The sequence below is a fragment of the Mya arenaria genome, chromosome 2, assembly GCF_026914265.1.
Source record: "Mya arenaria isolate MELC-2E11 chromosome 2, ASM2691426v1".
NCBI lineage: Eukaryota > Metazoa > Mollusca > Bivalvia > Myida > Myidae > Mya > Mya arenaria.
Window position 1 is genome coordinate 46,100,462 of NC_069123.1, and position 23,428 is coordinate 46,123,889.

At 38.5% G+C, this 23,428-nt stretch overlaps 2 protein-coding genes across 2 annotated transcripts; both read left to right on the forward strand.

Moving 5' to 3' along the window:
* Nucleotides 1–490: 490 nt before the first annotated feature.
* Nucleotides 491–7,134, forward strand: LOC128225191 (organic cation/carnitine transporter 2-like). Its single transcript, XM_052935251.1, has 9 exons — nucleotides 491–833; nucleotides 938–1,160; nucleotides 1,312–1,510; nucleotides 1,833–2,069; nucleotides 2,210–2,344; nucleotides 3,358–3,440; nucleotides 5,832–5,949; nucleotides 6,191–6,263; nucleotides 6,669–7,134. The coding sequence occupies exons 1-9, from the start codon at nucleotides 543–545 to the stop codon at nucleotides 7,008–7,010; spliced, it is 1,701 nt and encodes a 566-aa protein (XP_052791211.1). The 5' UTR covers nucleotides 491–542; the 3' UTR covers nucleotides 7,011–7,134.
* Nucleotides 7,135–11,297: 4,163 nt separating this feature from the next.
* Nucleotides 11,298–22,182, forward strand: LOC128215230 (polycystic kidney disease 2-like 1 protein). The gene is made up of 15 exons (XM_052921941.1): nucleotides 11,298–11,535; nucleotides 15,190–15,303; nucleotides 15,966–16,093; nucleotides 16,300–16,556; nucleotides 16,704–16,928; nucleotides 17,078–17,240; nucleotides 18,077–18,313; nucleotides 18,470–18,651; nucleotides 18,813–19,032; nucleotides 19,465–19,598; nucleotides 19,849–19,966; nucleotides 20,288–20,426; nucleotides 21,304–21,491; nucleotides 21,672–21,902; nucleotides 22,162–22,182. Exons 1-15 carry the CDS (start codon nucleotides 11,298–11,300, stop codon nucleotides 22,180–22,182), a joined length of 2,595 nt encoding a protein of 864 aa, XP_052777901.1.
* Nucleotides 22,183–23,428: the final 1,246 nt, after the last annotated feature.

Below are 23,428 nucleotides of genomic sequence, written 5' to 3' on the forward strand. Positions count from 1 at the left end.
AACTGATAAACTTTATTTGATATTTATATGTCACAAAGACGAGTTCAGGTAACAATTATAATTATGCCAATCTAGTATGGTCGAAAGCTCTATTGAAATCAACAAAAAGGTCATATCCAAAAAGTAAAGTTAAGTGACATGAATAACGCATTATTTAATGTATCAATTTTGAATACTTAATAGTATCTACATATCATAATTTGACGAGTACACATCTAAAGCACATCCCCTCTATTAAAGTATCAAACGAATACAAAGACACTTCACCTTTAGTTCACTGTTACTTTTTCTGTTGATCAAACCCTATCAAAAGGATACAAAACACTTTTATTCATGTTTTTGTTGGTTTCCTATAGTATCATAATTTATTAGGAAAATTGATAAACAATATTAACCTTAACCGTAGTTGTTGTTTTTAAAGTTTCGCAGCCTAATCTGACAGACTCTTAAATAAGGTTATGATTCCTTCTTAACCATGCAGCATAGCCCACGCTCAACACAACACAGAGTGTTTCCACCCCGGACCCAGGCAGTGGCCGACAATGTCGTACAGCACGCATCTGGAAGACATGGTCGGGGAGATGGGCGGCTGCGGTCGCTTTCAATGGGTGACTGCCATCGTTGTCCAGGCCTCTAAGACGCTCGCCGCATGGAGCATGCTTCATATGACCTTCAATGGACAAGCACCTAACTTCCGGTGTTCACCTGACCCAAGTAACTTCTCTTCCAATGGATCAGACAGAGTATTTGATAACGTATGCACACTAGCCAACAGTACGACAACGTGTCCGTCGTTTGCATTCGAAGATGACATGCACACCATAGTCAATGAGGTAACCTTTTTGCGTTGTTAGAAGCACTACATTGGCTTTTCAGATTTTCAGAATGTTCCTGATGTTGTATTATCTGCTCCACAATAAACTTGCTATGTATTCAGTGGGATCTTAACTGTGACAGCGCGTGGATCGTTGCTATGATAACAACCATCCAGATGTCGGGCGTCCTCGTCGGCAGTTTTATTTCCGGTCATCTTGGCGACATGATAGGCCGGAAACCGACGTTCTTCCTGTCGCTGCTGCTGCTGGTGGTCGTCAACGTGGTGGCATACTTTTCTGTTAACTGGCAAATGTACGCAGCCGTACGCTTTGCGCTTGGATTAGGTACTCTATTTTTGCAAGTTGTAAATACTTAGAACGGCCATTGTATGTATTTATACTGATTGCGTTTAGGACATTTAAATATTGCAAGCAGCATTTGTGTGCATAATTCACGCCCTATCACCATCAGCACATGTATATTCGTCTCATATAGGTATGGGCTTCTACCTGACGCTGCAGGTGAACGTGATGACGGAGATGGTTCCTATCGTGTGGCGGGCCCGTGCGGTGGCGTTTCCCGCTTGGGCGTTCGAAGCCAGCATCTTCGCGCTGGTCGCCTGGCTCTTCAAGGACTGGAAAAACATACACCTAGCCACTGCTGTCATCGGGGCTCCCTTCCTCCTCACTTACTTGTATAAAATTGAAACAGGGCATTCAAATTTCCAACACGATTGCATTTGAACATGATTCCTATTTATGTCGCATTTCACTTTTTTATACAACATGTACATATTAATATACAGTCGAACCCCGTTGGCTCGAAGTCCAAGGAACCGGCGAAAATACTTCGAGTCTCGGCAAATTCGAGCCAAGCGGGAATGCTTACCTTCAATATAAAGAAATCGGTCCTTTATATACAGTTTGAGCCAACTAGGAATTCGAGCCAAGCGAGTTCGAGCCAACGGATTTCGATTGTGTTTTTGTAATAAAACACTTATTTCTTTCTGGTTGTAGTATTACAGAGGAGAGTGTCCGTTTCTACATGACGAAGGGCCGTTATAAGGAAGCGGACCGGGTAATTGGGCAAATATCGAAAATGAACGGGCGGCCCAAACCCGACACGGAAAAAATGTTTGCCCAGGCCCGACTGCAGGTGCAGGACAGCCACGCACCCAAGGCCGGATACTCCGTGTTGGATTTGTTTAAAGAATGGGAAAGAGCGAAGATAACATTGGTTCTGTTTTTCACATGGTAATAACCTCACAACAAAACTAGTTGTTATTAACAGAATTGCAAAATGGAATTCATTTTTCAGATAATACAGGTCTTCAACCGTATACTTCATTTTCTCCCAAACTGTTGTACGAACAATTACTTTTCCTTCTTTTCAGGATGACGATCAGCTACTCGTACTACGGCCTGACGTTTGGTGTGAGCAGCCTCTCTGGGGATCTGTACGTCAACATGTTCCTCATGAATATCATAGAGACTCCCGCCAGTTTTTCTCTCATGTATATCGTCAACAGGTATATTGTTTTGTCATGAAAACTCACATTTCTTAACATGTTTTTGATCAACATCATTGAGGCGAACATTAGCTCTTCGCCAACATGTCACCGCGTGTGTATACAATTTACTATCATGTAATGTCCACAAACATTAGCACTATTATACAATTAATTCATCGGTACTTTTAACCATTATCCAATTCCGAAACGGTAATGACACTGACTTTGTATCTGACTAAGGCACTGACTTTGAATCCGACTATGGCACTGACTTTGTATCTGACTATGGCACTGAATTTTTATTTGACTATTGCACAAACTTTGTAATTGACTATGGCACTGACATTGTAACTAACTTTGGCACTGACTTTGTATCTGACTATGACACTGACTTTGTATCTGACTATGACACTGACTTTGTATCTGACTATGGCAATGACTTTGTATCTGACTATGGCACTGACTTTGTATCTGACTATGGCACTGACTTTGTATCTGACTATGGCGCTGACTTTATTTCTGGCTATTGCACTGACTTTGTATCTGACTATGACACTGACTTCGTATCTGACTATGACACTGACTTTGTAATTGACTATGGCACTGACTTTGTATCTGATTATGAAATTGCCAGTTCGTTTGAATATGGCATTGACTTTGTGTCTGACTATGGCACTGACTTTTTATCTGACTAAGGCATTGACTTTGTGTCTGACTATGACCCTGACTTTGTATCTGACTATTGCACTGACTTTCTATCTGACTATGGCACTGACTTTGTGTGTGACTATGGCATTGACTTTATGTCTGACTATGGAACTGACTTTTTATCTGACTATTGCACTGACTTTGTATCTGACTATGGCATTGACTTTGTGTCTGACTATGGCATTGACTTTGTATCAGATTATGACATTGCCAGTTCGTTTGAATATGGCACTGATTTTTTTATATGAATATGCAGGCCCACCATTACAGTCTACCACATAAGCTGCGTGCATATTCTATCAATTTTTGTTTTGCACGAGCAGGTATGGGAGGAAGCCGGTAGTGATTCTGATGTTCGCGTGTACGGCGGCCTGCGGGTTTGTGGTCGGCATTATCCAGTATGTTGGTAAGGAACCCAGTTGGACTGTGGTTGAGTCCATTTACCGTGAGATATGGTGCAGACGCATTATGACGTATTAGAGAAACTTATAACTTACATATGATCAATCCTACAATAATGACAACACGTCGGCATACGCTCATAAAACATCGATAATTCTATAGCATCGATAAATTTAGCCAATGCATAACGTTTTAAATATATACATATCGTTTCGTCCAACCTATAAGTAACATATTACTAACTAATATATATTTTATGGCAACGTCTTATAATGTATGACCAGCGAATGCCTGGTCTAATGCCCTTTTTTTGAAAGCGCTCGGCCTGTTGCCGACGATCACAAGACGCTCTGCATAAATACGGCGCCGATCTCTTCAGTACCCAATTTATACAATCAAAATCAATATGGCACCCAGGAAAACGAAGAATACATGAATCACGAAGTCTGCCAGATGGTAGGGTAGAGGCAAAAGGAACACATCTACACTCTCGTTCTCACCACCATTGCCCAAAGCCGCCTATTTAGCTGCTCATGATCTCCTATAATATCCCAAACTGGCCTCTCACAGTCACCACACAGGCATCTGGATCACTTAAATGTTGTTTAAAACCATTCTGGGTACATACAATGAGATAAACAACACATCTGAAGATATTTAGTGTCTTTCATATACAAAAAAGAAACAAGGTATGTAACTCAAACTTACCCGATTTCACGGTAGAGTCCAGTTTTATGCAAATTTCTCAACCAACATAAAAACAATCCATTTTTAAATAAGTGACATGGAAAGAAGAGTCAATTACCTTTAAAATGGTGTGCGTACTTCTATCTTGTCTATATCTGACGTATATGAAATGCTGATTGACGTGTTCGGATGTAGTCGTCCCAGGATTGCCTAGCAACGAACCTGATATAGGGGAGCCTCTCTCTTCTTCTTGGCCTTGTCATCAGGCTGGCGTGAGGAGGTGGAGACAACTTATGCAGCAACTGAGTCAACAGACGAGTAACAGGGGGCGTGAGGTGGGTGCTTAGAAACCATCACCGGAAGGTGGAGATGGAGAGCATGGTGACTCACAGGCATCTGGATCATTGTTTGTCACTTAAATGTTGTTTAAAACCATTTTGGGTACATACAATGAGATAAACAACACATCTGCAGCCTCAAACAAACGTGGATTTAATTTGAAGACTGATACGGTTGTTTCTTAAACTGTGGTGTTAGTCTTATGGTGATATAAAGAAATGGAATTAATTTATCTGTATACTGAAACATAAAATAACTTCAAATGGACTGTCATTAGTACTGTTTGCACGGGGAAAATTGAAGATTTGAATTTGCTGTACTCTTTCCGACTAAAGAAAAGCACGAGAATTGGACATTGAATTATGCTTGTTTGTCTAAAGACATTATAGATATACCAACATATCTATATGTTTTCAATAAATTAGTTTTACGGTACACGTTCGTACCAACGTATCACAACGTATGAGTAATCTACCTCTAACCTGTTTAACGTATGTCTTGCGTATGTCTAGAGTCTGCCTGTGTATACGTAACCTATGCAGAGGACGTCGGCATACGCCAAAACATGTTGCATGCACGAACAATCACTTTTGCCTCTGTGTACATCAACGTATAAAAGGGAAAAAAACAGCGTGCTTTTAACGTATCAAATCTACCCCTTATTAATATCAACGTTTGCCAGCGTGTTTGTGAAAATTCATGTACGCCGGAATAAGCTACTGCTTAACGTTTAAGTGTGACTGCAGTGTGCTATTATATTGGTTGCCTTTTTCCTAACTTATGTATTGAATTGCAATTAATCATTATGAAATAATATGAACAAGTGAGCAAATGAGCATAGTGAGCAAATTAAGAAAACGTTATTCAAAGACCATGCACTATATACAAGGATTTTCTAAAAGTGGAGGTGATGTTGGTTAAGTCAATATTTCTAAATCACATCAATAGTAGTTTTGCGTCAAGACTGCTTGACAGTGCCATTGTTAACACCGGCCCTTCAACACCAATACCTTCGGACCAAAATGACTCGACTGGACAGATACCACCCTCGACCCTTCAACCGACACTAAAGAAAATCAAGCCGGTATTGTTCCGCGCCGACATCGACCCTGGCCCTTCAACACCGATAATTTCGGCCGATTATGCTCGGCAAGGGAATATCGCCAATGGCCCTTCAACGCAAGCTTTTTCGGCCGATATTGCTCGACCAAGGCGATATCGCCAATGGATAAGCCTTTTGGTCTGATATTTCTCAACTAGGCAGATATCACCGCTCGACATTTATTGCTTTCCCAATCTTAAAAAAAATATCAGTGTTTAAATGTATCACTATGGATTTATAACGCGATATATGTATCCCCTGTTTCAGACACACCGCATCGGGGTGTAATAACGAACGTGTTCGCGCTGGCGTGTAAGATGGGGATTGCGGTGGGCTGGGGCGGCCTCATGGTCTATACCACGGAGCTGTACCCCACTGTCGTTAGGTAAGGACACAAGGCATTGGCAGTAACCTCGCCCAATATTTATACAAATACTACTTTGTAACCAACAATTTATACAAAATGTCTCTCTATATGTAGATATGCCTTGTACTTTGTACAAATGGTTGGATATAATGTAGTTATTGTCGGAAATTGGAAACTATCCACATGTGGCACTAAAATATGTATAACGATGTAGGGGTCATAATTACATGTTGCTGTGCGCGATCCTTGATCTTTACAGGTCAATCAGCTATGGACTTTGCAATACGGCGGCCAGGGTCGGAGGGATGGTGGCGCCTCAGGTCGTCTTCCTGGTTAGTAATAGCTGGTCAAACAAATATCAAAAAGCTAACCATCTCGATTGTTCATGTTTGAGATAAAAGAATAAGATTGTTATGCTCGTCAATGTTTGTAGTCATTCGTGTTGATACGATATGGAAGTATTACTAATATTCATTGAACGCTTCCAAGTAATTAGCCTGTTCAATGCAATGTCCACGGCAGCCTGTTTGATCCGCGTCCTTTCTCATGTACAGTCGAACTCTGTTATCTCGATATTCCGGTTATGTCGAATTGTTATCGGATAGTTTGTGTTCAGTTTTAAATATTTATTTTGTAATTCGGTTATATCGATTGTTCGTTATCTCAAAGTATTTTTTATGGTCCCGACAACTTAGGCAAAGCAAGTTTTGACTGTAGATGCTTTTTTGTCCCCATAGAATGACACGGTGCCTGGCCTGATGTATTTCCTGAGCGGCGGATTGCTTACGGCCTCCTCCCTAATGCTACTCTCCTTTCCGGACACGAACGGCAAGGCGCTCATGGACACATTCAAGACAGCCGATGTCACGTTGGAAAATCAGGGCGGCACGGTCATCGTTGCAACGCCCGACGGTAAGGGGGTGATTGTCCCCGGGATGGGTGTGGTCGGAGTGAAACACGAGGGATTTGATAACGGGACAGCAGGAGCACCCAGTCCAGACGATGAACGGGAGGAGCCGGCTGATACACGGAACATTGACGACAATAAACAGGATAACTTTGACGTAATGAGAATGTGAAAACCACGTGTCCAATATCTAAACTTCAAGTTGGTGCGTTTTATGTGTACCTATATGTGCGTGTGTCGAGATAATTGAGCATGTAATTTATTGTACGGCAAACATATATACAACAGCTACAAGAGATGCCTTTAATATACACATAGATATTGGCGCCAAATAGCCGTCAAAACACATACACAATCAATTAGTGATAAATCCTATTGCTACCTTTGTCTTTTTTATTCTTTTTTACCTACACTTTGCTCACCAATAGCCGTTGGGGTTAGCATTTTATATGTAGACTGAAACAGTATGCACAAACATATTTTTACAGTTAAAATGGAAGTTCCTAGTATGAGCTTTCAAAATTAAAGGAAATCAATGGTCCTGATGCGGTTAGTGTACATAAGTGTTCTATATACGGGAAAGCGTCATATTCCTTTTATTCTAAGCCTTCTTTGATGTTTACATGTTTAAACGCACTTTTATTTTAAACTAACAAAACTGCACTTTATTTTGTACGCGACATTTCCGGAACTTGCATTCCGCAAACGACATAATGAAATAATTTGATATTTTTCACTGTTTTAAAATTTAAGCCCGCTTTCGACTCCAAATCAAATGTCAGCGCGCCCACCACAGGAACACAATTTCACCGACGGCATTTCCGCTCACTCGATGAAATATATTACAGTCTTTAATACCCTAAACAAACAATTATCCTCTATATATTTGAATGAAGTGTTTGTTGTCCATATTGATCGTGATTGGATAACTTGGTATTTCGACTTTCCGTTTCTAAACCGGAAAATTGATAAAAAAGTAAATTTTGCTTAAAGTATTAGTGTTTATGCCGTGATTTGTAATAACATCTCAGTTTTCATATAAGATCTACTTATGAATAAATTAAAATGATCGGTTATTTATTTTGTTTTCAATTGTTAGGGTACAACATTTCTGTAATACAGATTGTGGAAAATGACAATGCCTTGTCAATGTGTGGTATTCGGCTCATCATTACCTCGGTTGAAACAAATTGATTTTGTTCATGGTATACCATCGAATATATGTTCTAACATTTGTGTACGTCTGCATATGTAAGTTAAAATGTATGTGACAATGAAATGTCTATTATGTGACGCAAACAACCAGCTTAATCCTTTACCTTTCGAAATATTTCGTACGAAAATCACCCGCTTATTGATCGAAATACACTTCACATTTTTACATTGCTTATAAAGATTAGCGAATATTACATTTAGTAAAATAAACCTACCAAGTTTTTGTTTTACATTATTGCGCGATTGTGTCTTTAAAGTAATGACTTATGCAAACATTTAATGACGCTGCAATAAATATCAAACGAATATTTTCGTCATTGTCATTTCGGTTTTGTATGGACGCATGTTTAAATACATGTCTAATAAAGATATTGTCACGTAAACTGTTTTATATTTGTGTGTATAAAATGCGTTTTTATCATCACTTATTAGTATTTGATTGTTAAAGCAGGTCATGAGAATGGAGATATACTCCTACATATATATATATATATATATATACATGTATATTAAAACAAAATCTGGCGGATCAAAATGCTTCAATATTGTACGGACCTATAACCCGTGAAAAAAAGTCCGAGGATTTAGGAAATATGCGCTATTTTATACGGACTGCCGTTAAACCATCGCCTATGAATGTGTTGATCGGAAAAAAACTGTTTTGACTGGTTGTTTTTTTGTATAAAGACAATTCATAATTTAATCTTTATTGTGTCAATCGTTGCTTAAAATTTTAATGAACAGTATTTTCATGTCGATTCAAAATGCGTGATAAAAACTTCAGTTGAAGACATGATTCAATGACTTAATACAAGTACCCCTGAAACAGACATGTGCCTCATGGAGGGCAAATTCTTCTCTGGGCATGTTCGCCGGAAAGCAACAGTACGATAATGAAAACACGACAGTACGATGATGAAAACGCGACAGTACGATGATGAAAACGCGATAGTAGGATGATGAAAACGCGACAGCACAATGATGAAAACGCGATAGTAGGATGATGAAAACATGACAGTACGATGATAAAACACGACAGAACGATGACGAAAACACGATAGTATGATGATGAAACGCGACAGCACGATGATAAAAACGCGATAGTACGATGATGAAAACACGACAGTACGATGACGAAAATGCGACTGTACGGTGATGAAAACACGACAGTACGATACTACGATGTTGAAAACGCGAAATCACGAAACTACGATAGTGAAAACGCGCCAGAACGATGGTGAAAAAACTATTATAGTTTATCGCATTATCATCATCGTACTGTCGTATTATCGCGTTTTCGTTATAGTTCTGACGCGTTTTCATCATCGAACTTCGCGTTGTCACCATCGTAGTTTCGTAATTTCGCGTTTTCATCATCGTACTTTCGAGTATCGCGTTTCAGATCAACACATTCACAGGCGATGGCCCTAACGGCATTCCGTAATGCATATTGATCAGTTCAAATATCTTTTATTAAAACCACTCATAGAATTTCTATATAACACTTGAGTCATTGTAATTTCAAGATGCCATAGCACTGCATATTAGGAAAAGTGATCTAAACTAAAATGCAGGAACTCGCATGACAGCAAAACCACTGATTCTTTAGCAATATGTGCTTGGTTGCTTCTATGAAAGTGCACATATATCATGCAACAGTAGTATGTTTGTAATGTTTTTACGCTTCCATTTTGAGGAAACACATGATGATCTCAATATACAATAGCTACTATTAAGCTCCCTGTCAGTGTGTCTGACATAAATGTACAGGAAGGGAAGTAACTACATTTCCTTTACAATGTAGTTCTAAAATTTTATCTTCTAGGCCTGCAGTGAATAAAAGAAAACTGATATTTTCGCTGTTTTCATTTCACTGATAAATCTCCACTTTTCACCGAAGAGCATAAAATTAACAAATTTATTCAACACGTCCAGGAAGTATGTTAGTAACAGTCAGTAAGACTCGCTTACTCACTCTCCTGAACTCGCTGAATACAATTGTGTATTATATAACGACTTGTAGCACTGCCATATTAAGGTTTTGCTTGTATTACACTCGTAGCAAAGAACGTCGTGAAAAAGAATAACTAGGGTAACTACTTATCTAGTAGTGTAGGTGTCCGCCTCTCAACCTAGGTTGTGGGTTTCATCTCAATTAGGGGAATGTTCTCTTGGCTTCTCATAAAGGACACACTCCTGGTTCTGCCGAGGTGACTGACACACTTCTGGTTCTGCCGAGGTGACGGACACAGTCCTGGTTCTGCCGAGGTGACTGACACACTTCTGGTTCTGCCGAGGTGACTGGCACACTCCTGGTTCTGCCGAGGTGACTGACACACTCCTGGTTCTGCCAAGGAGACGGACACGCTCCTGGTTCTGCCGAGGTGACTGACACACTCCTGGTTCTGCCGAGGTGACTGACACGCTCCTGGTTCTGCCGAGGTGACTGACACACTCCTGGTTCTGCCGAGGTGACTGACACACTCCTGGTTCTGCCGAGGTGACTGACACACTCCTGGTTCTGCCAAGGTGACTGACACACTCCTGGTTCTGCCAAGGAGACTGACACACTCCTTGTTCTGCCAAGAAGACGGACACGCTCCTGGTTCTACCCAGGAGACGGACACACTCCTAGTTCTGCCAAGATGACTGACACACTCCTTCTCCTGCCCAGGAAACGGACACGCTCCTGGTTCTGCCCAGGAGACGAACACGGTCCTGGTTCTGCCCAGGAGACGGACACGAACATGATTCCTATCAGCTTTCAGCTGAAGTTAATTGGTTTAAACCAAATATCATTTGCTAATTATAAAATGTTCCAGGCATCCTACATTTTGACGATTATTTGGGGGGAATTGTCTCAGTGGGTCTGTAAAACCCAATCCATGGGAATCATCCGATGGCTTAAATCCCCTATATGCCCACCAAATTCATGAAGAATATCCATATTATGCTAAATGTATCATGTGTTCATGTTAGTTATCCTACTGCGGAACTTCTGTTAAGATGAAGTCATTAATAATGCCCAAACCAGTAAATAAAACAGGCGAACAACATATTCATCTTAATTAAATCAATAACAGTTCTGGATACGTATATAAGAAAGCCCGATACCCGTAATACGCCAGACAAGCATTGGAAACGTAACTTAAGAAATAGTCAGATAAGACTTAGGTATAATACGCGATAAACTGTTGTTAAGCTGGTTTATTTAGTAAGTTAAAACTAACACCGGAAGAACCGAATGCCTAAGGCACGACCATTGAGCGCCCAGTCGAAGGCGGCATGGAGCGACTTCGGTGGATCTCAACCCGGTAGTCAGTTTGATTTTGATAAACAAAATATCCGTGACGACCCGGACCTCATCACACCGGTTGCAGCGGAAGGCGGCTCTGGCCGAAAGAAGCGGCCCGCCAGCGCGGTGACTCCGGCCACCCAGAAGTCACGGGGCTTCCTCGGCAAAATCGGCCATGGCATCCGATGTGAGTACCGACTTCAGTTTTAAAGTGTCTTGGCGTAGAAAAGATAAAAAAAATATAATATTTTTTTTCACATTTTTATTAAAGCTACATGTTGATGATATGTGTTTTTGGTTAAATGCAACAAAACGTGATCGAAAGTAAAACTCATTCACTGCCAGTGAGGTAAACTTTAAGGCGTTTTTGTTGATACCAAACAAGTTTTAGTGTTGGTTTCAATGTGTTTTTTGCGGTTTGGAAGCCTGTTTCGAAAGGTTTGCTTTTAAAGTAACGGATGCATAGTTTCGTGTACAGCTACAACAATATGATGGAGCTTCTGCATGTAGCCATTATTTCTATGTTTTTTTTAAAAACAAGAATACTGCAGATGGTAGTATGTCTGTTTTAACTAAATGATGTTTCAGCGTAAGTGTTGGACCACTGTCCACAAAGCTGTTGTTATCAGAGTTAGATAGTTAGGATGCTTTTCAAAACTCTTGAAATAGTGTTCAAGATAACATTTTTTATTAAAATTAAATTTCTTTGAAAAACTTTTATTTTCTCATCAACAATTGTTCTAGCACGGCTGAATGGTGTGTTTGTTTCAGACCTTTGATATCGTCTTTTTGTCTGATTCAATTGTTACGACCATCAAAAACAACAGATAAAGAGACAACAACAACAACAACAACAAAAACAACTTTTAATTACTAACATTTTGGCAAATACATTTCATTTACAATACAGTTCAGCTCATGTAAGAATATTGCCTAACAGTTCCTGTACATTTCTTATAATCACGGTTTTTGCTACGAATGCTCACAAATTAGCAAATCGTGGTGACGGTGAATGACCCGTAGCTCATCTCAGTGTACAACTTAATGGAATTAACTGTCGACATACTTTGTCACGAGTGAAACAGGGTTTCGGCAGAGTTATGTGAGATAAGTGCAGTCGACGATTAAATCAAAATATAAAGTGATTTACTACCAAAAGCGATCATTTTGTATTTCCTACTTGACCCTGACATACTGTGGTATATCCTTTCGGTGCTTTTCTTGTCTTTTATTTCCAAAGATCTAAAGCTCGTTCGACATCAATTCATTACCATCGATGTGAGAAAAATGTAAGAACACAACTTAATATATAATAAAGTTATTTTGTAACATGAATACTTGTCAAATATAGATAATTTGATTATTTTGTGACCGTTATATTCACAACAGAAACAGTAAGTATAAGACCCATTGATCTCTTGCCATAGTTTGACGTTTTTCATCAGGTCTGCAATCTGCAGTACTGCATTAAAGTGACAATCTTATTCAAATCCAATAAATATCCATGTAAAACAAACATAAATTTTAAGTGATAAACCTTTAACTACTTACTAAATAATGCATTTATGGAAACAATTAATTACTGATAACGAGTTTGTAATTGTGTATTTAATAGCTGAATACTCAAAAAATATTAAATGATTGGTGAATGCTAAAAGATTTATTGCGATTTACTATTGTCTCATAAGGTAGAAATACCATGTTTTTTGCACCTTTCTTTCAAATTAAACTCTCTATCCTTCATAAAAACCATTGATTTCGACATTTATTCATTCTTTTTGGTATATGAAAACAATTGTATTAATTGTGGTTATCTTATTTGGGAGTAAGAGTGCATCTTTAAACGAGCGCTTTCATATCTTACATGAGAGAGTTTCAATAGTGCAGTGCTGTTGTTGTTCATATATTCTAGGTTCGGAATATGTTATAAGGCTTGTTGAAATTAAAATGTAAGTTGTTTTAATTTTGCTTTACCAACTGAGAACTATAAGCAAATTATACAACAACAACAATAACAACAACAACAACAACAACAACAACAACAATAACAACAACAACAACATATGTTTTCAATAAACGTGTGCATTTACATTGAAAAAATGCATTGATTTTTACATGATATAGATACATCAGTTTGGAAAAGAAATGTAAATATTTTAGTAAGTGAAACATCAATCGGCTCTATACAAATCATTCACAGATCTGTGACACGATCGAATGACTAGATTAACGATTAACTTAAAGTATCTCATATCAAAGACACACGGACCAAATCTTACCATTCAAGCATGCATGTTATTAAAGGAAACACTAACAAAATTGAGTTTATTTGACCTCAATAGTTGATTTTAAGTGGGCAATGGCAGTAAGTGTTGTTGTTCTATGCCGTTAAAGCATCCGTTTTAAATTATCTGTTTGGAAGCCCTGTTTAAAGCGTGACAAGTCAAAGCCAAGTAAACACAAACTAAGTTTTACGATTATGTGGTCACACTGGTATGATTATAATAATTTGACGGTTTTAATGAAGCTGCACGGTGATTAGGACAACTATAATCTTACCGGGGATAACAATTCTTTATTAAGTCAAAGAGTCGCATTTAATGAAATAACTAACTCAAAAAAAATCAACCATCATAAAGAAGAATTCTTGAGGAATAGTCTTGAAGGCTGGGGTTGAAGGTTAAGTTCTGTATGTTTAACTTCCAATACAAGTTACACCCAGTTATGTAGGCAGAGAAAACCTCCATTTTATCACATTTCCTTTCATACCCTGACTTTATTACAGACGTCATCGGTTAATTAGATCCGATTTTCGGGGAAAACATATAAAATATTCATTAACCTTCTCTTTAATGCTCGGGTGGAAATTGACTTTCCGGCCGCGATCATGAATAATTTCTTTCCGTTCCTTTAACCATGTCGTTTATTGGTATCTAATATTCCGAATGGGGCAACTTTGACTTAATTACGTCAGTGGAATTGGGCCAAAGTTTGATCAGGACTTCTTAACCACCATGTTTCGTGCTAGATTTGGCAATTCCGTAAACATTGTTTTGGCCTCTTTTTTTTATCGAAAACGATACATTATTTATTTTTATTTCACTTATTACGATATAAAATTCTTCTCATCTACGTATGTGCTTATTTAAAAAAGACCCATTAGAATGCAAATGTAACACGAAATATATTATAACCCAAACCTTAAAATACATATTTTTGTAAAGCTCCCTGATAATGACGACATCAGCAAATTACAATGTACAACGACATAGTTGATATACTTGCCGTTAAAAGCAGTAAATATGAAATAACTTGAATGAATAATTGAATAATAAATATAATATAATATATATATATATATATATATATATATATATATATACATATATATATATATATATATATATATATATATATATATATATATATATATATATATATATATATATATATATATATATATATATATATATATATATATATATAATAAACAATGCCATCAATATTCATTGTGTGTGATACAACATGAACGTCAATTTTTATCTATACAAAGGACTAGGTGAAGGTTAATATACATAAGTCATTTTGAACAAGTTTAAACACCAGACGAAAATATTAAGTAATGAGATTACAATGTTATTTTGTCAAGTGGAATCGAAAACCTCACACTTTGCTACGTCACTCATGAAAATGACTTTTGGTTCTTACTCGATGAAATAAAATGAATATCCCGTCGAAATAACTATATAACACAATAACTATCTCTATATAAAGATATGTGAGATGCCAGTACATCGCCTATCGGATGAATATGAATTCTATATCCTTTATGTCATTCCAGCGTTATGGATGACGAAGGACACGGAGAACGTGAAGGAGGACAAGGAGCTGCACGTGAAGACCACCCTCCGCGAGCTCATCATCTACTGTATCTTCCTGGCCATACTCTGCATAGGTATGTGAACACAGTATAAGATGGGGCAATGATTTGCTCTTATCATTTCTACGATTTTACCAGTCTTTTAAAGACTTCCTGCATCGCTAAGATGTATACGGTGACATAGAGGTGACATTCGTGTTACTTTTTATCTCAATAGAACGACTTACGTATCTCGTTTCAACGATTTACATGCCTCGTTAAAACTACTTAATTAAAATCTCGTTTAAACGACTTACGTATCTCGCTGAAACGACTTATTTTTGTCGTTTAAATGACCTACATATCTCGTTAAAACAACCTAGTTACTCCTCAAAACGTTTAAACGACTTAGTAACTGCATCACCGGCATTAGCATCTCGTTAGACGGAACTATTTGGCCAATGAGAAACGCCAAATAACCGCGCATAAACATGGATAAAGATTGGCCTTAGACACTTTACAATGTTTCGAATTCGGGGGATAATATTATTAGGAAGTTCCGCTACATTTTAGAAAAGGAATGTGGTTAATATGTTTTGCTTATTTGTGATGATTGAAGTGAGTGCTTACAACATTTTGTTTTCTTTAACTCTAATAATTATTGATGATCTTTTTGTACATTTTAAAGCGATAAGCTATGCTTCCTAATATTCTTATATAAACAGTTTTCATCTTGCAATGACGTCACACCTTTTTAGTGACGTTTGGTATGACTGGCGTGGACATGTTCTACTACACGAAGGTGGTCAGCGATCTGTTCCTGGACAGCTCCTATACTGGTGGCGGCACCTTCCGCTCCATCACCAGCGTCGACGACTTCTGGAAGGTACACACAGTTTAAGTAGATTGGAACCAGGCTCCAAATTATGCTGTTTTCTAGAAATTTTTGTTAAAGGTGTGGTATCTTGAAAGAGAGTTTAATTGCTCGTTAATGAATATACCATTTATTTACATACATATTCAGATGCATCGTTCAGATGTCGATGTACATCGTGGTTAGAACACTAGGTTAAATATAGTTTTGTCCGTCAGTTTTCAAAGGGCCCGATGCTGAAGGGTCTGTACTGGGAGACGTGGTACAACGGACAGCCGGTGCCCAATGACCAACTAGGTTACGTCTACTACGAAAGCAAGTTGTTGGGGATTCCCCGCCTCCGCCAGCTCCAGGTTCACACTAACTCTTGCGTCGTGCACGACGACTTCAAAGGCGTCATTCGTGAGTGCTACGAATCATACTCCGAGGCCCTGGAGAACACGAAACCGTTCGGTGAACAGGACAACAAGACTGCGTATGAACAATACTCAACTTACAATTAATCATCCTGTGTCCGGGTAAATAATGTTGCTGCTTCTAATTCGGCCTTAATAACATTTTCGTATGCTTGAGGTATTGTTCAAATATCAAATCGCATTTCACATTCGCTCTCTCCCCGCAGATGGTATTATCAGAGTGAGGAGGAGCTCGACGGCGGTAGCCACTGGGGATTGATGGCAACCTATAGCGGGGCGGGGTACGTGCAGAACCTCGGCACCAACATGAGCCAGGCCACCGAAACTATCGACTACCTGTACGACAAGCTCTGGATCCAGCGTGGCACTCGTGTTGTCTTCCTCGACTTCACTATCTATAATGCAAACATCAACCTATTCTGTGTTGTAAAGTAAGTATTAAAACTGTTGTCTAAAGTTAAGAAAATCTTTAAAACTAACTATCACTCCACTATTAGGTTGTAAAGTACACAGCCAATTATAACATTGTTTAAAGATTCATATTGTATATCATCAATGAATCCATATCAACACTTCGCAGGTTGACGGTAGAGTTTCCACCGACAGGCGGCGCGATTCCACACTGGACACTGCGGACGGTGAAGCTGATCCGCTACGTGTCGGTCATGGACTACTTTGTCATGGCCTGCGAATTCATGCTAGTCGTCTTTATTGTCTATTACTCCGTGGAGGAAGCCATCGAGGTGCGCATCGAGATGCCCATTTGTATTTTGTTCGCTGTACAATCCTCCTACTCCTTCTTTTCCTCCTCCTCCTCCTCATCATCCTCATCATCACCTCCACCACCGCCATCATCATCATCATCATCATCATCATCATCATCAGCATCAGCATCATCATCAGCATCATCATCATCATCATCATCATCATCACAGCAATAAGAATAACAACAACATTATCGTCATCTCAGCAATAAGAATAAAAACAACATTATCGTCATCTCAGCAATAAGAATAACAACAACATTATCGTCATCTCAGCAATAAGAATAACAACATTATCGTCATCTCAGCAATAAGAATAACAACAACATTATCGTCATCTCAGCAATAAGAATAACAACAACATTATCGTCATCTCAGCAATAAGAATAACAACAACATTATCGTCATCTCAGCAATAAGAATAACAACAACATTATCGTCATCTCAGCAATAAGAATAACAACAACATTATCGTCATCTCATCAATAAGAATAAAAACAGCATTATCGTCATCTCAGCAATAAGAATAACAACAACATTATCATCATCTCAGCAATAAGAATAACAACAACATTATCGTCATCTCAGCAATAAGAATAACAACAACATTATCGTCATCTCAGCAATAAGAATAACAACAACATTATCGTCATCTCAGCAATAAGAATAAAAACATCATTTACAGTATCGTTATTGCCAAAGTTACATTTCCAAATACGATGGGATATGTAAATACACTCCTATTTTGTCATTTATTTCAACTTTGTGCCAGTGATTTCATATATATTGATTGTTGACTTTATATCTCTCCCCAGATCAAGAAGCACAAGTGTTCGTACTTCAAGAGTGTGTGGAACATCATGGACATCCTGGTGATCTTGCTGGCCACAATCTGCGTTGCATTCAACGTGTACCGCACGATCGCCGTGGACAATCTCCTTCAGGAACTGGTCACCAAACCGGACGAGTACGCCAACTTCGAGTTCCTAGCCTATGGCCAGGAACAGTTCGACAACGCAATTGCCATCTGTGTTTTCCTAGCCTGGATCAAGGTTTGAGCATACAAATGAGAATATTTATTTCACGTTATTATGTTAACGTTATTTCAAATTATATTTCAAAGTAATTATGTCAGTGTCTTTACTGAGAATTATTCTCCTTGCATAAGAACCTTATATCCGTTAATAATGAATTTGTTCTACTTGTAGATCTTTAAGTACATCAGCTTCAACAAGACGATGACTCAGCTTTCGTCCACCCTGGGTCGCTGCGCCAAGGACCTTGCTGGGTTCGCGGTGATGTTCTTCATCATCTTCCTGGCCTTCACCCAACTAGGCTACTTGCTGTTTGGTACCCAGGTCAAGGATTTCAGCAATTTCCAGAGTTCTTTGTAAGTTGCCATTGACGTTTGATTGAATCAAATCCAGAATGTTTTCTTTTTGTTTATTTGTCTTTATGTGTATGTATTTATTCGATGTCTAGATTATAAATATAACTATTATTCAACTTGACCCCATTTATCGATAATGTGCTCTTCCATGTCACCCTCAGCTTCACTCTGTTCCGAATCATCCTCGGTGACTTCGACTTCGCTCAGTTGGAGCAGGCTCATCGCGTCCTTGGTCCGGTCTTCTTCATGCTGTTTGTCTTCTTCGTGTTCTTTGTGCTCATCAACATGTTCCTGGCAATCATCAATGATACCTACTCTGAGGTGAAGGGCGACCTGGAAAACATGCCCAACGAGTTTGAGATGGGAGACTACTTCAAGAAGGTATTACGTCAGAGTCAGTAGCAAATAGCAATCGCGTGAATGACCCATGAATAAACATAACCACATATAAATATACTGGGATTAATTAACAAAAGAACAGCGGAACAAATAAAACATATTGAACATTTAAAGCATTAAAGAAAGTTCGTATAAATCTGAAATAGACCTTTAGAAATAAGCTTTTATCTCTCAAGTATTTACAAATTGTTTATATAAGCATTCAAGGGGGTTTACACAATTCGATATTTCTTCTTTGCGTTAAATCATCCAATTCGGGGTCTTTATTTATTATCAACGGTCCCGTTATATACTTTTTTATAATTATTTACCAGAATATTTTCCATTCCCTTTAGTTTTAAAGACAAATAATTACATTGCGCATACATATCCACCATTATTCTGAGTGTGTTTAAGCCCGTAGTGTTGTTACAGAGCTACGAGAAGGTGTTGTCGAAGCTGAACGTGAAGCACGATAAGATTGTGGACATCCAGAAGGCGCTCAACAACGCCGACATGAACAACGACAAGCAGGTTGACTTTGACGAGTGGAGGCAGAACCTTAAGACGTTAGTACATTCACACGACGGTCACTTATAATATGCTTATCTGGATTATTTAGGTCCTCTGATTTATTTGACTGTTTCAACTTATTTTACTTACTCGTTTCCTTGTGTCTGTTTTTTCGAGGTAGTGCGGTTTTGAAAGAACATTAAAAGTATGCTCAGTTTATATCACAAATGTGCAGGTCTGATGTGATTTTAAGTTACCGAGGTAAATTTGGTTTCCCTAATTATTTCCCACTGGCGTTCTTTTCAGTCGCGGATACGCTGACGGTGAGATCGAGGCGCTATTCGCCAAGTACGACATCGACGGTGACCGCGTGCTGGACGAGGAGGAGCAGAAGCGCATGCAGGCCGACCTTAACGATCAGAGGGTAAGTCTTGGGGTGGGGGGATGTTGGAGAGGGACGTGTACGGTCAGATTTTCAGGTCACAGTTGACATGTGTAAATTGATAGCGGTATATGATATAAACCCGCGATCTTGAAAAAATATTTCTTGTTCAAACTAAAATGTAGAAAGAAACAAGTGGTAAGTAAAATCAGATTCCACATTTGTTTCGTTTATTAGAAAGTGTGAAATGGTTTGCTGATAATTCATAATGTTTGAGCTTTTTCTAAATAAAAAGCATTTCTTTCGGCAACCTAAGGTAATTATTACTATAAATTTGTAATAAATATTGTGTTCCTCCTGCAGATGGCGCTAACAAAAGAGTATGACGATATGCAGCGACCGGACAGCACGGGGCGATCCACAAGTCGCGTGAGCTTCAACGACGACAGCGAAAGCGACGAGGACGACAACCTGAACAAGTCCGCACGTTCAAACGCTTCAGGTATGTCCGCACAAATCACTCGGTGCATTTTGGTTTGTTTGTGAAACTGTTCTAGCTTATACAATTCTAAATCCTTAACACACTTATTTAAAGGTACTCACTCATGTTTTTGGACCAACAATAAGTTTTCCCGGCAATGCATCTGAAAATACTCATTTTATAATTGGTTTACTGTAGGATATCGAAATTGCAGAAAAAAAATCCCTTACAGTTTAACAGAGTACTTTGGCTTGAGTGGGGTGCAAACCAACACGGGTAAAGTCATGAGAAAAAAAGCTGATGCGTAAAACTCAAGGACACCAAGACTCAACAGTAACCACAGTAGTAGATATTTTGACATCTTAACAATACATTGATAAAATCACGTGATAATGTCAATCACGCTATTACAAAATCGCAATTAAGTGATTATGAACGTTGTAAACGCTAATGAAAAATGTGATCTTCACAGACAATATTTAAGCAATTAACGCAACAACAGCACCACCACCACCACCACCACCACCACCACCAACAACAACACTTTTTAATGTCAATAGCATACAAACAATGAGAGCAAACAGGTAAAATAAGCGAAAAACATTATAACATGAGAACATATGATAAATGATCAATTAATTTAACAAAATCCGAATGTTTGTTTGAACAGATGTTCAACATTTGCTGAACGTTTCCAGCTTTAAGTATCTTAATTGTAACACTTCCAATGATTTGCCATACTTCATTTCGTCATACCGAAAAAAATGCATTTTACAAATACATAAGCATGTTAAGAGGTTGATTGTCGTCGTTGACATTTGCATTTTTATCACTGTCAGTTTTCCAGTTTAATCATTTCCTCACTTCGCTATCTAAATCTTAATACACCTGTTTGCAGGTGGTGTGGTTTCAGGCGTGTCGTATGAGGAGTTCACAGTACTGGCGCGGCGCGTGGACCGGATGGAGCACTCTATCGGCAGCATCGTGTCCAAAATCGACGCCGTCCTCGTTAAGCTGGAGGCCATGGAAAAGGCCAAGTCCAAGCGGAAAGACAACATGACTAAAATGCTGGACACAATATCATCGGCAAGTCCCAATATTGTTCTTCCGAACTGTTTGCTTCATTAGGATTATATGTATGTCATTCATTTTATAAATATGGTATACCTGTATTTTATTGCACAGGCTTCTAAACCTTGTTAACGTTCGGTTCTTGGTATAATATGACATCAAGTTAAGGTTTCTTCTTCCTCTTTCAATCCCCAGGACCGAGGCCAGGGTGACGCGGCGCGTGCTGACAAGATGGAACGTTTCGTGCGGGAGGAGCTGGACAAATGGGACAGTGAGGCAACCTTACATCTGCCGCCATTGACCTCCAATCTGCCACCCCTCACATCCCAGCCGCCGTCAATTGCCCGCAGCCTCTCCCCCGTACCACCCTCTATCGTCTCGACCCCCACCCCCAGCCGTCCTTCCTCGGCGCGGTCCAGAAACACGGTACATGGATATCTTTGAGCGTATTTATATGAATATCACGAACATGTTAGCAAGGCTCCGATTGGTCAAATGAACTATGAATATTAACACACGTGGTTGTTTATCAGTAATGTCCATTACCTTAATATATTTTTAAATGTATTACAACGAACAATTTGTCATGTTTTAGGCAGCATAAAGTGAGTCATGCAAACAAAAGAAAATCAACATGCAGTTTCAATTTGTGTAATGATATCGTGTTTTTTCTGTTTACTTTCAGAATTTCATTGACGAAATCTAAGACCAGCCCGGGGAAGATAATTGTTTCAGTCACTATTCGTTCGCTGTTCAACTGTCCGCCATTAATTTCTTTAGTTTTAAATGATTTAATATCTCATTTGAATTCACGTCTACTCATAGTGCTAACGTAATAACTATAGCACTTCTGTATCCACTTTTTTGTAGTTCTTACCCGTGTTAAAATGCTTTCAGTTGTCCTACAGTAACACTTTATCTTCTATCCACTTCTACAGTCTTACCTGTAGCTCAATTAAGAATGTTGACCTTTTGCAGAAAGAAACTAAGACATTTCTGCCTTTAATATATATACATATCATGTTTTGCATGAAATGGTATTGTGTCCTTGAAACTTGAATTTCCACTTTCCTTCTACACAAAATGGACAAACATACTTCCGGACACGTGACCTCACTGAATCACATCTTTCCATGATACACATTGGAACATCTTACACATGGAATCATTGAACAAAAGATCCGATTCTGAAATCTAAAGCCGCAATGACAAAATACAAACAAAAACTTTAAAAACACACGTGACTGGCGAATCTTGGGATATAAACAAGTTAGTATTGGTTGGAAAACGTTTAATATGCTTGAACCACAATTCTCCCATCACTTAGTGATTTTGTTGGTGTCACAAACTCACATTCACTTGAAACAACTCTTGTTATTCAAGAGGCTAACTGGCCCAAATTTCTTGAAAAATCTTACTCGTAGCTAGCTAATGTCTCTTGTTACCAATTAGCCAAATTGCTTACCCAAATTCATTATACAAAACAAAATAAAAATAGTTCGTAGTAATAATCATACATATACTGGCCTTTAAATATCACAGAACTCGCAAAAAGAGACTACTTAGCTTGATCCTGCTATATTGACGTTAAGGATGTTTGAGAAATTGGAGCCACGGGTCATGTATACATACGAAAAGTCTTGAGTCTGAGTTCACACTTCAGTAGAAAATCTACTTTTCATTGTTGTTATTTTTTTCTAGATGAGTTTTGATAATGAAATTATGATGAATTTTATAACTATTCGAAGAAATACAATTATTCACATTTTTGGTAAAACAAATGTTATAAAAAATACTTTGTAATTTGATTAGGGATTTTCTGAGTCTGAGTCTAGACTTGGACTTGAGACTGTTTGGTACTATGGCATCACGTCATTATAATTACCTTTTATAACCCATACGTTTGGATATTTTGGGCATACTTCTGATTCTGGCAAACAATAATTGTCTTA

Excerpts from the sequence above, each read along its gene's own strand:
- LOC128225191 (XM_052935251.1), top strand. The coding sequence starts at position 543 with ATGTCGTACAGCACGCATCTGGAAGACATGGTCGGGGAGATGGGCGGC. Across the intron at positions 1,511-1,832 it reads CCCTTCCTCCTCACTTACTT|TATTACAGAGGAGAGTGTCC; the intron begins GTATAAAATTGA and ends TTCTGGTTGTAG. Across the intron at positions 6,264-6,668 it reads CGCCTCAGGTCGTCTTCCTG|AATGACACGGTGCCTGGCCT; the intron begins GTTAGTAATAGC and ends TTGTCCCCATAG.
- LOC128215230 (XM_052921941.1), top strand. The coding sequence starts at position 11,298 with ATGCCTAAGGCACGACCATTGAGCGCCCAGTCGAAGGCGGCATGGAGC. Across the intron at positions 16,929-17,077 it reads AACCTATTCTGTGTTGTAAA|GTTGACGGTAGAGTTTCCAC; the intron begins GTAAGTATTAAA and ends AACACTTCGCAG. Across the intron at positions 20,427-21,303 it reads CGCACGTTCAAACGCTTCAG|GTGGTGTGGTTTCAGGCGTG; the intron begins GTATGTCCGCAC and ends ACCTGTTTGCAG.